We start from the raw sequence: 17,952 nt of genomic DNA, 5'->3' as shown, positions 1-17,952 counted from the left end.
CGGAGTTTCGCTCTTGTTGCCCAGACTGGAGTGCGATGGCGCGATCTTGGCTCATTGCAACCTCCACCTCCTGGGTTCAAGCAATTCTCCTGCCTCAGCCTCCCAAGTAGCTGGGATTACAGGTGTGTACCACCACGCCCAGCTAATTTTGTATTTTTAGTAGGATGGGGTTTCTCCATGTTGAGGCTGGTCTCAAACTCCTGACCTCAGGTGATCTGCCGGCCTCGGCCTCCCAAAGTGCTGGGATTACGGGTGTGAGCCACCGGGCCTGGCCAGTTTTTCTTCTCTTCTGTCTGATAAAAACCCAACAGGAAAATTTAATCTGGGAGGCCAGGTCATCTGATTTATTTAAGTCAAATACTTTGACCCCTCACTGACCCTTTCCTTTGTGGGGGCCACTGCAGCAGCTCAAGTAAGAGGTGACAGTGCCCTGGGACAGAGTGGGACCCGAGAAGCTGGAAAGAAGGGGATGGACTCAGCATATATGAATATTTTGGCAGGGCAGCTGAAAGGACTTGCAGATTGATTGGATGTAGGGGGAAGGAAGGAATATTAGGATGGCCCCAAGGCTTCCTGCCTTGAAAGTTACTATCTGTGTCACAGAAATGAAAGCAGGGGTCTTCACCAATTCAACACATGTTTATTGGGCACTGAGCTATATGTAGAAAATTGTGTCAAAGATGTGCTGACTTAAGTTTCCCCAAATGCCCGACCCATGGATGGTCTAAAGAAATGCTGATGCTGGGCGTGGTGGCTCAAGACTGTAATCCCAGCACTTTGGGAGGCTGAAGTGGGAAAATCGCTTGAGCCCAGGAGTTGGAGACCAGCCTGGGCAACATGGCAAAATTTTGTCTCCACGAACAAGCAAACTAAAACAAAAAATTAGCTGGGTGTGGTGGCACGAACCTGTAGTCCCAGTTACCTGGGAGGCTGAGGTGGGAGGATTGCTTGAGGTTGAGGCTGCAGTGACCTATGATCACAGCACTGCACTTCAGCCTGGATGACAGAAGAGACCCTGTCAAAAAAAAAAAAAAGGAGAGAAGAAAGAAAGAAAGAAAGACGAAAGGAAGGAAGGAAGGAAGGAAGGAAGGAAGGAAGGAAGAGGAAGGAAAGAGAGAGAGAGAGAAAGAAAGAAAGAAGGAAAGAAAGAAAGAAAGAAAAAGAAAGAAACCAAGAAAGGAAGGAAGGAAGGAAGGGGAAGGAAAGAGAGAAAGAAAGAAAGGAAGGAAGAAAGGAAGGAAGGAAGGAAGGAAGGAAGGAAACTGATAAACGAGCTTGAAGACTAGCTCCTTACCATGGCCCTGGCCTTAGCTCTGCGATCCTAGGCAGGTGAGCCAATGTCTCTTAATTTACCCATAGAGGGGCAATTATAACAGTCCTTTGTACTCCCACTGAGTGTTAAGGGGGAAGACACAAATTACATGTAGGAAATAATTCTTTTAAGTTAAAAGCCCGTATGTGTTATTAGATCTAACACATTTAATATCTATGTACTGTTCAGCCTTTGGAATTATTAGTTAATACAAAGCCCAATCTGTCTTAAATCATGAAATGACCATTTTACAAAACCAATAATAGGAAGATGCTAAAATATGGGTCTCACCCTATCATTCCCTTGCTTAAAGCCCTTTAGTGGATTACTGTGGTAGACAAAATAACGGTCCCCCCCAAAGGTGTTTACACTCTGTTTCCTTGAAACTGTGAACGTTATGTTACATGGCAAAGGGGAATTAAAGCTGCAGATGGAATTATAGTTGCTAATCTCGGCTCACTGCAACCTCTGCCTCCTGGGTTCAAGCTATTCTCCTGCCTCAGCCTCACGAGTAGCTTGGATTACAGGTGCCCACCACCATGCCTGGCTAATTTTTGTATTTTTAGTAGAGATGGGGTTTCACCGTGTTGGCCTCGCTGGTCCTGAACTCCTGACCTCAAGTGATCCACCCACCTTGGCCCCCCAAAATGCTGGGATTAGAGGCGTGAGCCACCGCACCTGGCCAGAATCAGCTGATCTTGAGATGGAGAGATTATGCTAGATTACTCAGAGGGGCCCAACATAATCACAAGGGTCATTATTAGTGAAAGAGGGAGGCAGGAGAGTAGGAATCAGAGGGCATGAGATGACAGAAGCAGAAGTTGGAGTGGTGTAATTGCTGGGTTTGCAGATCGAAGGGGGCCCACAGCCAAGGGATGCAAGTTGAAAAGGCAAGGAAACAGATTATCCTAGAGCTTACAAAAGAAACTCAACCTTGCTGACACCTTCATTTTAGCCCAGTGAGACCCATTTCACACCTCTGACCTCAAGAACTGTAAGATACTACGTCTGTGTTGTTTTAAGTCACTATGTTGACTTAAACAGGAAATTCATACACTCACCAACACCTTTAGGAAAATGTCCAACCTGCTTAGCATGGCACACAAGGAGGCCTTGTGGGATGTGGTTTCTGCCACTGACTTTAAGCAAGTTTTTTTTCAACTTCTCTGGGCCTCAGTTTCATCATCTATGAAATAGGGAGGAAAAAAAAAACTCTCTGTAGGTCTGTAGTAATATTAAATGAGAGGACATGTTTCAAATACCTAGTAGAAAGACTGGAACACAGTACATTATTATTATTATTACCATTGGCATTACTATTATCACAGAAAAATTGACAGAGTAAGAACCTTTGTCTCTACTCCCTTCACTAGGGCTATGTTTCCACATCTGTGAAAAAGGAAACAAGACCAAACAGGTGTGGAAGTCTTGTCTCTCCCCTCTACTCCACTCTTTCCTAGTTACTGATCTGTGTCGTGCTTTGCTTTCTCTAACTTCCAACTTCGCATATGCTGTTCTCTCTGCCTGGAATGCTCTTCTCATCCTCCTTACCAAGCTAACTCTCATTTCCTCCTGGAAGTCTTTACTGACTCCTATTAGACTAGTTTAGAAACCACTATTGTGCATTCCCAAAGCATGCTAAACTTCCTCTATCATATTATTGCTATGGCCTGTGTTGTTTTTCATTGGGAAAAAAAATCTTAAATCCAGGTAAGGATACTTTGACCTATTTGCTTCAATTGTGTTGTTTAAATAAAACAAAAACATTCTAAATAAACTTGAAGTAGTTAAGTTTCCTTTTCTCTCCCCACTTCCTTCACTCTCTCCCCAACTAGTATCATGAATTTAGTGCATATCTTTTGACAGGCGGGGATACTCACCACTATACTCACAAGGATTGGCTATGGTGCATATCTTTTGAGTCTGTGTTTTTAAACTCTTACTATCTATACATACAAAAGAATATGAAATACACTTTATATGTGTTTATAATTAGCACAAATTGTAACCTTTAAAAAACATTTCTCATTCTACAACTTTCTTTTATTCACTCAACAATAGGTTTTGGGAATATGTACATATCGATATAGCTCTGGATCATTCTTATCACTGTATGGTATTTTATTATTAGAATATATTGACCGGCTGTGGTGGCTCACACATGTAATCCTAGCACTTTGGGAGGCCAAGACCAGTGGATTACCTGAGGTCAGGAGTTCACGACCAGCCTGGCCAACATGGCAAAACCATCTCTACTAGAAATACGAAAATTAGCTGGGTGTGGTGGTGGGTCCCTGTAATTGTAGCTACTAGGGAGGCTGAGGCAGGAGAATCACTTGAACCCGGGATGTGGAGGTTGCAGTGAGCCAAGAGCACACCATTGCACTCCAGCATGGGTGACAAGAGCAAAACTCCGTCTCAAAAAAAAAAAAAAAAAAAAAGGAATCTATCCCATTTTATTCACCCATCACCCTACTAGTGGACATTTAGATTGTTTCTAATATTTTCTGCGTTATCAAGAACATTGCAAACAACATCCTTATACATATGACCTATGTAGTGGTGTAAAAATTTCTTTAGGAAGGTTGTCACCTTGCACATTAACTACAAGATGAAAGGTATTCCATGGAGATGTGGGCCTACAGGATATTGTCTAGTAGTAGAATCTATAGGCTATTCAGTGGGCCTATAGGATATTGTCTAGTAGTGGAATCTCTGGGTTGTAAGGTTCCACAACTTTATGAGATACTGCCAAATTGCATTCCAAGGTGTGAATAGCATGTAAAGGCTCCCGTTTCCCCACGTCCTCACTAGCATCTGACCTCATAAAAAACATTGACATATTTTATTTTTGTATAGTTGATGTATTTCAAATCATACAATTATTTTTATTTACATTTTTCAATTGGCTTACCGGCCATTTGAGTTTCTTCTGCTGAAAATTCCCTATTTATATCCTTTGCCCATTTTTCTTTTCTTTTGTAGGGGTGAGGGTGGGGATGTCTTTTCCTTAACGGTTTGAAGGAGTTCCTTGAGCACCAATCCTTTGTTATATATGTTCTAGATGTTTCCTCCCAGTCTGTAGCTTATCTGCTAATTGGATTTACCATGTCTTTTGTGCAGTGGCATGATTTCGGCTCACTGCAACCTCTGCCTCCAGGGTTCAAGTGATTCTCCTGCCTCAGCCTCCCAAGTAGCTGGGATTACAGGCATGTGCCACCACACCCAGCTAATTTTTGTATTCTTAGTAGACACAGGGTTTCACCGTGTTGGCCAGGTCTCGATCTCTTGAGCTCATGATCTGCCTGCCTCGGCCTCCCAAACTGCTGGGATTACAGGCGTGAGCCACCACGCCCAGCCTGGCAGTTTAAATTTTGAGGTAGTCACAGATCATCTTTTTCCTTTATGAGTAGTGTTTTATTATTGTTTATCTAAGAAGTCCTTTCCCACCCCAAGATAATAAATATAACATGTATATGTCTTAAATATTTGTTATCATATTTATTTAATCCATTTAATTAGGCATCCATTTTTCAACTCTATGGAAAGTAAATTTCTCAGTGCCATTTACCGAGTCCTCTATTTTTTCCCCAGTGATTTATAATGCCACCTCTATTGTACATCAAGTACACACACACGCACACACACACACACTCTCCCTCCTGTGTCTGTTTTGAAGCTCTACTCCTCATTGGCTTGGTAGGCAGAGAAGTGTCTCCTTGCCCCAACATATACACATTGTTCTTTTGATTTTGACAAGATTCCTCAAAAATCCTGATTGGATTGGGGAAAATACACGTCTTTCTGATATTGAGCCTTCCCATCCATGAACATGTATATCATTGCATTTATTTGATGTCCTTTCATAATATTTTGTAATTTTCTCTATGAGAATATAAACTCCATTAGGGCAAATGCTCTGTCAGTTTTCCTCTCTGCTGTATCTTCAGAGTCAAGAACAGAGCAGGACACAGAGTAGATGCTTCATAAGAATTTGTTGTTTAACATCTTTCATATACTTTATGAGATCTGTTTCTACATATCTTATATTTCTGTTGCTATATATTTTTATTGTAGTTTCCAATCAGCTATGGTTGGTATATAGAAATTCAAATGTCATTTTTGGGTTGATGTTTTTTTTTTTTTTTTTTTTTTTAAAAACCTTTAATTTGTTCTAATACTCTGTAGATTCTTTGGATTTTTAAATGCAGACAGTTCTGATGGACATCTATTTCAGAAGAAGGGAAGAATGGATATTGTGTAGGCAACTAGCAGCATCTTCCACACTACTACTGTATGAAGCTAGAAGAGTCAGGTACTCTAGCCCTGGCAGCTAAAGCAGTTTGTGGACTTTAAATCTGAAACAAATAGTACAACAAAGCAGGTGTCTGTTGAGTATTCATTTGGCCAATTCCAGTACTAGTAGTGGTATCTATGGAGCAGAGGTGCTAGTAAAAGCAACAGCATCCAGTGCTATTTGCAGCAGTCATGTCAGTAGTGCTGTCTGATGTCCAGTAATAATCAGAAATGGCACCCCAATCAAAGTTTCTGCAAACTCTGATTTTGACCATAATTTTGATCAGCTAGACTCCCTGAATTCCTTCCCCATTTTTTGATTCTGATTTCCAACAACTCTGTGACTCATTCAATATCCTACCAATGAATTCCATTTCTTTTTTTTTTTTTTTTGAGACGGAGTCCCGCTCTGTCGCCCAGACTGGAGTGCAGTGGCCGGATGTCAGCTCACTGCAAGCTCCGCCTCCCGGGTTTACGCTATTCTCCTGCCTCAGCCTCCCGAGTAGCTGGGACTACAGGCGCCAGCCACCTCGCCCGGCTAGTTTTTTGTATTTTTTTAGTAGAGACGGGGTTTCACAGTGTTAGCCAGGATGGTCTCGATCTCCTGACCTCGTGATCCGCCCGTCTCGGCCTCCCAAAGTGCTGGGATTACAGGCTTGAGCCACCGCGCCCGGCCTCCATTTCTATTTCAGTTAATCAAAGATAGTTTTTTTGTAACCAAGAATTCTGAACAATTAAACTCTCATGTTATCTGCAAATGATAACTGTGTCTCTTTCTTATATATGCATTCAAATAATGAAATGCATAGATCTTAAGTTTTCAGTTTAGTCAATTTTGACAAATGCGTATACTCAATATAACCCACATCTTTATTAAGAGATGGAAATCCCCAACACTCCAGAAAGTTCCTTCATCTCCTTCCCAGTCAACCCAACCTTAGTACTTCTAAAACAAAATGAGCTGGCTGGGTGCAGTGGCTCACGCCTGTGATCCCAGCACTTTAGGAGGTCGAGGCAGGTGATCACGAGGTCAGGAGTTCGAGACCAGCCTGGCCAACATGGTGAAACCCTGTCTCTACTAAAAATACAAAAATTAGCCAGGCGTGGTGGCATGTACCTGTAATCCCAGCTACTCGGGAGGCTGACACAGGAGGATCATTTGAGCTCAGGAGGCAGAGGCTGCAGTGAGCCGAGATGGTGCCACTGCGCTCCAACCTGGACGACACAGCAAGACTCTGTCTCAAACAAACAAACTACAATGAGCTATCACTGTAGTCACTAAAATGAAAAAGATGGACAACATCAAATGTTGGTGAGGCTATAGACCTTAAGAATTAGAAAGCGGCTGGGATAGCAAAGGTGACTGGCCGCGTTACCGACTGACCAAGTGACCGGGTGACTTAGTGAGTAACTTCTTTAAGTAAGGAAACTCAGTAAATTACATCTGGTAAATTACATTTACCAAAAGCTGACAACTTTTCAGACGCAGCGCTCTTAGTTTAAGGAAAGTGCAGTTGGAGGCGGCGGGGGGCAGAGGCAGCCAGCCTCAGAACGAATTGCCCTAGGGTCGCGGAGAGGCGGGCCTGGGAAAGAAAGGTTGAGGAAGCCGGGGGACCTAGGCTGCCAGGACACCCAAGAGCCTCCAGAGGCTCTGGTGGATCGGAGTCTGCGCACTCCGCCGAGAGCGTGCCTTTGGCTCGTCCAATCAGAGCGGCGGATCCAGCCGCTTCTCTGTCGCCTTGGCAACGGGACGCACAAGCACGCGCGGCGAGCTGTGGCGGTTTGGATCTGGCCCGTGGGGAATCGCGTTATGTCGCGACCCAAGGTAGGAGTCAACCTGACCCAGATGCTTTTATCGTCCCTAGAAAAAGGGAGGAAAGCCGCAGAGGGATTCAAAATCGGTTGGGGATGGGTGTTCCTCGCGGAATGGGTAGCAGGGTAGGGCGGGGGGAGGGGGTGGTGTTCTCGCGGAGGAATTCCGGAAAAAGGAAGAAAAAAAGTCGACGAACTTAGAGGAAAGACTACAACTCCCGGCACGCACCGCGCCGCCCAAGCTGCGGCGCAAGTCCAGCGAGCCCGGCCAGCTGGGGGGAAATTTACACAACAGTGGGATTCTGAGCTCCGTGACCCCTGGGGAAGTTGAACCTCAGAATTTCAGATTTCCTGATTTGGCGAAGCCCGCCTGCCCGTCCATCCATCCATCCATCCGTTTATCCATCCATTCAAAACAACGCTAATTAGTGTCTTTTCCCCCATCAAGCTCATTGCTGGCCAAGGGACACAGGTGAATCAGACAAACCTCTGCCCTCTAAGAGGGCACAGACCAATTCCCCCATTTTAAGAATGGGAAAAATGAAAGTCGAAGAGGGAAAATGAATTACTGTAAAATCCGCTCTCCTCACCCCAATCCACTTTTTTTTTTTTTTTTTTTTTTTTTTTTTTTGAGACGGAGTCTCACTGTGTCGCCAGGTTGGAGTGCAGTGTCGTGATCGCAGTTCACTGCAACCCCTGCCTCCCGGGTTCAAGCGATTCTCCTGCCTCAGCCTCCAGAGTAGCTGGGACTCCAGGCGCACGCCACGACGCCCAGCTAATTTCTGTATTTTTAGTAGAGACGGGGTTTCACCATGTTGACCAGGATGGTCTCGATCTCTTGACCTCGTGATCTGCCCGCCTCGGCCTCCCAAAGTGCTGGGATTACAGGCGTGAGCCACTGCGCCCAGCATCCATCCTACTTCTTAATCCCAGCTCTCATTCATGAGTGGAACTTTCATTTCTCTTTCTTTCCTTTTTTTTTTTTTTTTTTTTTTTTTTTTGAGACAAGGTCTCACTTTGTTGTTCAGGAGGGAGTGCAGTGGTGTGATCTTGGCTCAGTCGACTTCCTGAGCTCAAGCGATTCTCCTGCCTCTGCTTCCCAAGTAGGTGGGATTACCAGTGTGTACCACCATGCTCAGCTAATTCTTTTTTAGTTTGTGTAGAGACAGGAGTCTTTATGTTATGTTGCTGTGTTGCCCAGGCTTGTCTGGAACTCGGCCTCAAACCAGCTCCCGCCTTGGCCTCTCAAAGTGCTGGGATTACAGGCATGAACCACTGCACCTGGTCAGCCTCTTATTTCTTTAATTCCCTCTCCCAACAAAAAGTGAGTTTATCTGCTTTCAGAGTGCCTTGAACTTCGCCTTTTTACTACAATTCATTACTCATGTGACTGTTTGTTTAACATCTGTCTTCCCCGCTGCTCTGGGATCTAATCTGACTTGATCTTCTCCGTATTCCCGATCCTCAGCACAGAGCTAACTACAGTTGATGCATATTGAATGACTGTTGAACGACCTACCTAGATGCTCAGCTAAAAAACTGCGACTGTTGGCTCCTCCATCTTCCTCACATCCCACATCCAATAAAAGCCTCCTTCCTCTAACTTTCTGAATATGTCTTGAATTTATTTTTTCCTCTACCTCAACTACTATGCTAATCATGACCAAACTCTCAAATTTCAAAAATTAATACTCTTTAAACACACAGATTGGGACACATATAACTTTTTTTTTTTTTTTTTTTTCTTTTTGGAGACAGGGTCTCATTCTGTTGCCCAGGCTGGAGTGCAGTGGCATGAACACGGCTCACTGAAGCTTCAACCTCTTGGGCTTGAGTGATCCTCCTGCCTCAGCTTCCTGCGTATCATTTTATAAAAATATTATTAAGAAAAAAGAAAACAAACATCTACTGAAATAGTCCCTTCCGATGAACCCAACTGATTCCTTTGAAAGGAAGGACGAACTGCAGGTTGCTGAAGAATGCACAAACTCTTAGCAGTCTACACTGTGAATATAGTTTAGACATGGGTGTAGCAGACCACGTTGGATGAAGGAAAAAAATAGTGGACTACTTCTTTGTGAAACGATGAATTTTGTTTTTGTTGTTGGAAAGGGAAACACAGGTCTCCTATATATTGACTTAGGACTTTGCGGTTTCTTTCAAATGACCCAGGGGAAATAGGAGTATGAATTTATTTGAACAGGATCATTAATGTCAGCCTTAAGAGAACATGCCGGGATATACTTTGTGTACTCTTACAAAAACATGCCCAGAGAAGTCCAGAAGTCAGAATACTACATGTTCCAACCATTGACCTCATCTCCTCAAGGTGATGGTCGCCAAGACCTCAGCTCCAAGGCATGTTGGGAACTCTTCAGAGGGCCAAGGGGAAATGAGGAATTGGATCAGGCAGGAATGAAACTGGGGTTAGTGGAACCAGCTAAGCAATGAAGCTGATCTCTGGTTAGATGATCAAAGTCTACTCACAATGGGTAGGCTGGTGTGGCAAACTGGTTTCAGCATAACTGTCTCCACCTGGTGGGTAGTACCAGGGAGCTTAGAGCAGGACTCCAGGAATAGAGCCAGGAATGAAGGCAGCTGGCAATGTCACAATCCTATGCTCTTTTTGACTCAACACCAACTGGTGCCATTCATGCTACCCTCCATGAATGGCACCAACGAGAAATAAAAGTTCTCTGTTTGTAGCCCATACAAGCAACCAAGCCACTTTTGAATCATTTTCTCAATAAGATCATTTTTTAAAAAAGTCTTGTAGCCTTATCTTTTCTAAATGCATTATTTTAGTGGTTTGGGGAAAGTTTATATTCCTGGGCTGTTTTTTGGGTCAAGATAGTAATAGGACTTCTATCTTAGGCAATATGACAGATGAGATTTCTTGAAAAGCTTATTAACACAACACACTTAAAACTGTTGGCCAAAATATAACAGATATCCTTTGAACTGTGTAACTGACCTGCGTATGTGGAGGGGCAAGGATTGGTAGAAGAAAAATCCCCAAGGGACCACCACCCTAACACAGACACACACACACACACAGAAGAAAAATAAAAAACAGAATTGTCACTAACTGATTCTTCGTTCGCCATTTTCCTTGGGGAAATCATTGATTGTCTCACAAACAGGAGTTGAAGTGTCATAGGGCCCACTGGGCAAGGAGTTGGAACTGAGACCTCACCATAAAGCTGGACCCTTCAGAGACCCCCACCCTTAGTAAAGGTGTAATTAGAACCAATTTACCCTTCAGCAGTGGGAGACAACTAGGAAGCTCGGCAGCTTCAGTGTAGGGAAAAAAACCTTTCTCCTGAGAAATCTTTTTTTTTTTGTGACGGAGTCTTGCCGTCGCCCAGGCTGGAGTACAATGGCACCATCTCTGCTTACTGCAAGCTCTGCCTCCCGGGTTCAAGCGATTCGTCTACCTCAGCCTCCCGAGTAGCTGGGATTACAGGTGCTCGCTACCACCCTGGCTAATTTTTGTATTTTTAGTAGAGACAGGGTTTCACCATGTAGGCCAGGCTGGCCTCAAACTCCTGACCTTGTGATCCGCCTGCCTCAGCCTCCCAAAGTGCTGGGATTACAGGCATGAGCCACGGCGCCCAGCAATAATTCTTAACCTTAGATGAGTCCTCAGGCTAGTCTGAGAAATGCTAAATAAGATGTTACCATAAAGTTTACTGTTCTTGGGGGCCCAGGCAGATGTAAATGCTAAACATCTCGGAGTCAAACATCTTTGACTCCTATAATGGTCAAATTACATAATAATTACATAATAAAAGATGGTTTTTTTTTTTTTTTTTTGAGACAGAGTCTCGCTCTGTCGCCCAGGCTGGAGTGCAGTGGCCGGATCTCAGCTCACTGCAAGCTCCGCCGTCTGGGTTTATGCCATTCTCCTGCCTCAGCCTCCCGAGTAGCTGGGACTACAGACGCCCGCCACCTCGCCTGGCTAGTTTTTTGTGTTTTTTTTTTAGTAGAGACGGGGTTTCACCGTGTTAGCCAGGATGGTCTCGATCTCCTGACCTTGTGATCCGCCCTTCTCGGCCTCCCAAAGTGCTGGGATTACAGGCTTGAGCCACCACGCCCAGCCTAAAAGATGTTTTAAATGAATTATATAATTGCATAATTGTATAAGAAAAGATGTTTTAAATAAGTTTTAAAAAAAAGCCTGTTCATGATAAACCCTCAGAAAACCAGGGAATAGTGGAAAATTTACTCAATTTAGTACAGGAAACTATAGGAATCTACAGCCAGTATCATTCTTAAAAGCTGAAATAGAGAATGCATTCCTCTTATGATCAGGAGCAAGATAAGGATGTCAGCTGTTACCACTTTTAGTCAACTTTGTACATACTAGAGTTTTCACCAGTGGAATAAAGCAAGAAAACTAAATAAAAAGCATAAATATTGAAAAGAAAGAAGTAAGTCTGCCTTTATTCACAGATGACATCATTGTATCCAGAGAAAACTCAAAGGATTTACAAACTACCAGAACTAATAATTCAGCAAGGGCGTCAAATACAAGGTCAATGTACAAAATCAATTATACTTCTATATATGTATCGGTTTCCAATTTGTGACAAATTGTCACAAATTCAATGGCTTTTAAAAACACTAACTTACTATCTTACACTTATTTATTTATTTGAGATGGCGTCTCACTCTGTCACCCAGGCTGAAGTGCAGTGGCACAATCTCGGCTCACTGCAACCTCTGCCTCTTGGGTTCTCCTGCCTCAGCCTCCTGATTAGCTGGGATTATAGGTGTGCACCACCATCCCGGCTAATTTTTGTAATTTTTAGTAGAGATGGGGTTTCACCATGTTGGCCAGGCTGGTCTTGAACTCCTGACCTCAAATGATCTGCCTGCCTCGGCCTCCCAAAGTGCTGGGATTACAGGCGTGAACCACTGCGCCTGGTCCCTATCTTACAGTTAATGAGATCAGAAGTCTGAAAGGGTTCTCGCTGGGCTAAAATCAAGGTGTTAGCAGGGCTGCCTTCATATCTGGAGGCTCTAGGAGAGAAGCCCTGTTTTTTGCCTTTTCTAGTTTCTGGAGACTGTCTCATGGTCCCCTTTCATGTTCAAAGTCAGTTCTTCTCACAGTGTGTGACTCTGCCACTCTGACATTGACTCTGCCTTCTTCCACATTTAAGGATCCTTACATTGGGCCCACACAGAAAATACAAAATAATCTTTCTATTTTAAGGTTCTTTGATTAGCAACCTTAATTCCATCTGCAATTTTAAATTCCCCTATCAATGTAACACATTGATAGGTTCTAGGGATTAGGACACGGACATCTTTAGAGATGGCCTTTTTCTGCTTATTATAATTTACTATCATCAGGTGGAAAATGAAATTTGAAAATACTGTATCCAATAGCATCATAAAATAAAAAACCCATGAATAAATTTAATTAAAAATGTACAAGGCTGCTATACTGGAAACTAGAAAATAGTGTAGAAAAAATTTTTTAAAACATTTAAATTAATGGAGAGACCATATTACTCATGGATTGGAAGGCTCAGTACCTTATAATGTCGCTTTCTGAAAATATCTGTAGATTCAATGCAATCCCAGTCAAAATCTCAACATGTTTTTTCGTAGAAATTGGCAAGCCAATTCTGAAATTTATGTTGAAGTACAAAGGACCCCTAATTGCAAAGACAATCCTGAAATCAGAATTTACTCTACCTGACTTCAGGATTTACTAGAAAGCTACAGCAGTAATTAAGCCAATGTGATAGTGACATAAGGATAGACAAGTAAATAGAACAAAACACAGTCTCGAGATAGATCCACATACACATGGTCAATTGAATTGTGATAGACGTGCCAATGCAATTCAATGAGGAGAGGAAAATTTTTTTAACCAAAGGCTCTGGAGCAACTGGATAAACATATGGAAAATGGAATTGAAAGCATGAGAGAGGATTAAAGATAAAATACAAAAAGACGAGGACAGCTTGACTAGTGTTGGGGGAGTTGGAAGGGCTTGAATGGAAGAATGAAAGAAGATTTCACTGTGTTTCAGTGGGGCTTGCTTCTGCCAGTTTTGTAAAGCAGTATCCTCCACTCCTCTCCGCCGCTCTTTGAGGGGTAGGCTGGTGTGCTAAGCAGAATTCTAAGATGGGCCCCAAGATTCCCACCCCCTGGCGTACATGCCTTGTACAATTATCTCTCCTTGAGCATGGAGGAGTCTGTGAATTTGATGGTATGGTTACTATGGTGATTACCTTCCATTACTTAAGACTCCATCATAGGTGACTTGGAGAGGGGAGGATTGGAAGTTAGAGGGATGTGCTCCACGTGGCCTGGAGGAAAACAAACGTGCATGTTGTGAAGTGCCTATGGGGCCACACTGCAGGGAGCTGCAGGCAGCCTCTAGGAGCTGAGAGCAGTCCCCAGCAGACAGCTAGCAAGTAAACAGAGACCTCCATCCTACAACCCCTGGCAACTGAATTCTACCAACAACCTGAATGAGCTTGGAAGGGGACCCCAAGCCCCAGATGAGAGCCATAACCCCAGCCATCACCTTGACTGTGGCCTTGTGAGAGCTGAGCCGATGATGCAGCTAAGCCATGCCCACGATCCTGGCCCATGGAAACTGAGATAATGGATTCCCATCATTTTAAGCCACTGATTTTGTGATAATTTGTTACCCAGCAATAGAAAATGAATGCAGATGGCAGGTCTGTCCCAGCTGCAAATGTCATCCTGCACAGGACCAATTTCGATTTCTCTCGTCATACGTGCCTTAGGAATCGGTCTTCCCAGGACAGAGGGCCAAGCTGTTTTGGACATGGTTGAAGTGAAATAATACCCACCACACACTGAGGATTTGAAAGGTCCATTTGGGGTGAAAGGAACTGACATTGCTCTGAGTCTTTGACCTAGCCCCTTCTGGGATCAATTTAATCAAACATTCCAAGTTAAGAGTAGAAAGTCCAGATCGGCTGGGTGTGGTGGCTCACACCTGTAATTCCAGCACTTTGGGAGGCTGAGGCGGGCGGATCACCTGAGGTCAGGAGTTCCAGACAAGCCTGGCCAACATGGTGAAACCCTGTCTCTACTAAAAATACAAAAATTGGCTGGGTGTGGTGGTGGGCACCTTTAATTCCAGTTACTAGGGAAGCTGAGAATCATTTGAACCCAGGAGGTGGAAGTTGCAGTGAGCTGAGATTGCGCCACTGCACTCCAGCCTGGGTGACAGAGCGAGACTCCATCTCAAAAACAACAAGGAAAAAAAAAGTTCAGATCCTTCTCACACGGTGTATTGAGCTGAGCTTTCAAAACTGGGGTTCAGGGCTGACCTTTGGAGTACTGAAAATCAGGCATTTGCTATACTGGTCATATCTGTGGAGCAAACCTGCAGTAAGGTGGTACCTTGGATACTTGGGAGTTCATTCATAGCAGATAAATTCTGGTCCATTTGCTGGGGACATGGTGGCCAGTGGGAACTTGATCAGACTGGACCTTCATGTCTCAGAACCTAGGCATTATTGAGTCTGATGGCTTCGGCATTTTAATATGGGCAGTAAGTTAACCTGGGAAAGCAGGGCAGATATACAAAACCAGTTACAGCCTTTTCCTTTCCTCATTGCAGAACCAAAATTACAAGGGCCATGGATTGTCAAAGGGAAAAGAGCGGTGAGTGGTCCCATCCAATCCAACAATCACAGACAACCAACCTCCCTCCCTCCCTCCCCTTTTCAATCCCTCTCTCACTTTTCTACTTCAACAATTATAATGAAAATGATAGTAGAAGTAGTAAAGCTAAACCATTATTGAGCACTTACCATGTGCCAGGCTCTGGGCCTGTCACTTTACCTGTATTGGCTCATTGAATCCTGACCCCAACCATTTGAAGTAGATACTACTATTGTGCCCATTTTACAGATGGAGAAACTGAAGCTCAAAAAGGCTAAGTGACTTGCTCAAGATCACATGATCAGTTAGGGGCAGAGCTTGTTAGACTCCAGGGCCCACTATCTAACTTTGGTCTCTCCTGCCTCCTTCAACAACCCTGTGATGACTTGATGACTTGCATGTCAGCTGTCCTCTGATCTGCTTCACTCTGCATCAACAACCTGGGTGCCAAACCCAGCACCCCTTTGGATCTCCTAAAGAGAATCCACTTGCACAAAGCAGGAGTGAACAATGTAGACTTTATTGAAGATTTTTGTGGGGAGTTAGAGGAAGTAGTTTACATAGCAAATGTTTTGATAATCTATTCTCTGGCTCATTAGATATTTCTCTCTCTCTCTCTCTGTCTTTCTCTCCTTTTCTTTTCTTTCTTTTCTTTTCTGTTCTTTTCCTTTGAGTTTCGCTCTTGTTACCCAGACTGGAGGGCAATGGCATGATCTCAGCTCACGGTAAACTCTGCCTCCTGGATTCAAGTGATTCTCCTGCCTCAGCCTCCCAAGTAGCTGGGATTACAGGCATGCACCATCATGCCCAGCTAATTTTGTATTTTTAGTAGAGACAGGATTTCTCCATGTTGGTCAGGCTGGTCTCGAACTCCCGACCTCAGGTGATCCACCTGCCTCGGCCTCCCAAAGTGCTGGGATTACAGGCGTGAGCCACCGTGCCCAGCCAGATATTTCTGTTCTTTCTAAAGTCCCTCCTGGCTATACCACCACTGAAGAGGGCATGTGTGATTTGGGATGCTTCTCTCATGCAGCGCCCATCTTCTTTGCCTTCTTTCTCTCCATACTGACTATCCCACCAACTTCAAATCTCTCACTCTCTTATGCAGGGCAACTCAGCAATGTTCTGGATCCTGGCCCTAAACATACATGCCCACCCGACCCCCATCCCAACAAAACAAAGAGCACTTAACAGGCCTGTGTTAGGCTGTTTTTGCATTGCTATAAAGGAATAGCTGAGACTTTTTATTTATTGATTGATTTATGTTGAGACAGAGTTTCGCTCTTGTTGCCCAGGCTGGAGTGCAATGACCTATCTTGGCTCACTGCAACCTCTGCCTCCCAGGTTTAAGCGATTCTCCTGCCTCAGCCTCCCGAGTAGCTGGAATTCCAGGTGCCTGCCACCATGCGTGGCTAATTGAGACTGAGTAATTTATAAAGAAAAGAGGTATAATTGGCTTATGTTTCTACAGACTGTACAAGCATGGCACCAGCATCTGCTCAGCTTCTGGTGAGGCCTCAGGGAGCTTACAATCATGGTGGAAGGCAAAGGGGGAGCAGGCATGTCACATGGCAAGAGTGGGAACAAGGGAGAGATCCCAGGCTCTTTTAAACAACCAGATCTCCCATGAACTGAGTGAAAACTCACTTATCACCAATGGGATGTTGCCAAACCATTCATGAGGGATACGTTTTCAGGATCCAATCACCTCCCACCAGGTCCCACCTTCAACACTGAGAATCACATTTTAACTTGAGACTTGGAGGGGACAAACATCCAAACCATATCAAGGCCCCATCTACTTATTTCATAAAGGCACACACACACACACGCACACACACACAGGTATTTACCATAAAACATTTTTTATTTATGTGCCTTATTAGGGCACATGTAGATATGTGTTCCACTACCAGTAAGAGAAAACTCGTAGTAGTAGCTTAAACAAATTGTATTTATTTTCTTCACGTTACAAAGAGCCTGGAGTGCTGGTACAGTGGTTCAATAATGTCAGAGCCAGCGTCTTCATGATTGCCTTTTTTTTTTCTTTTTTTGAGATGGAGTCTCACTCTGTTGCCCAGGCTGGAGTGCAGTGGTGCGATTATGGCTCACTGCAGCCTTGATCTCCCAGGCTCATGCAATCCTCCCATCTCAGCCTTCTGAGTAGCTGGAACTACAGGCTCATGCCAGTGCACTTGGCTATTTTTTTTTTTTTTTCAAACTCTTGCTCTGTTGCCCAGGCTGGAGTGCAGTGGCGTGATCTCGGCTCACTACAGCCTCCACCCCAGAGGTTCAAGTGATTCTCCTGCCTCAGCCTCCCTAGTAGCTGGAACTACAGGCGCCCACCAGCACACCTGGCTAATTTTTGTATTTTTAGTAGAGATGGAGTTTCACCATATTGACCAGGCTGGTCTCGAACTCCTGACCTTGTGATCCACCCGCCTTGGCCTCCCAAAATGCTGGGATTACAGGCGTGAGCCACAGCACCCGGCCTCACTAATTTAAAAAAATTTTTTTTTTTTATTTTTTTGTAGTTATGAGGTCTCACTATGTTGCCCAGGCTGGTCTCCAACACCTGGCCTCAAGTGATCCTCCCACCTCGGACTCCCAAAGTGTTGGGATTACAGGCATGAGCCTTCATGATTGTCTTGACCTCTTCCTCATGGAGACCAAATGGCCGCTATAGCTCCAGCCTTCATGTCATGATCAAGACAGGAAGAAGAGGGGAGGGAAACCTCAAGCCACATCCCTTCCTTCCCTCCCTCCCTCCCTCCCTCCCTCCCTCCCTCCCTCCCTCCCTCCCTTCCTTCCTTCCTTCCTTCCTTCCTTCCTTCCTTCCTTCCTTCCTTCCTTCCTTCCTTCCTTCCTTC

The 17,952-nt window shown here is 44.3% G+C and overlaps 1 protein-coding gene across 1 annotated transcript in view; it reads left to right on the top strand.

Moving 5' to 3' along the window:
• Window positions 1–17,952, top strand: part of TTLL9 (tubulin tyrosine ligase like 9) — a 74,265-nt gene that overhangs the window by 2,285 nt on the left and 54,028 nt on the right. Inside the window, exon 2 of the mRNA XM_025399546.1 lies at window positions 15,039–15,082. Within this exon, the coding sequence (XP_025255331.1) occupies window positions 15,039–15,082 (44 nt within the window). The remainder of the gene's footprint in view (window positions 1–15,038; window positions 15,083–17,952) is intronic.

The sequence above is a fragment of the Theropithecus gelada genome, chromosome 10, assembly GCF_003255815.1.
Source record: "Theropithecus gelada isolate Dixy chromosome 10, Tgel_1.0, whole genome shotgun sequence".
Taxonomy (NCBI): Eukaryota; Metazoa; Chordata; class Mammalia; order Primates; family Cercopithecidae; genus Theropithecus; species Theropithecus gelada.
The sequence above is the reverse complement of the archived record's forward strand: the minus strand, read 5'-3'. Positions and strand labels throughout refer to the sequence as shown.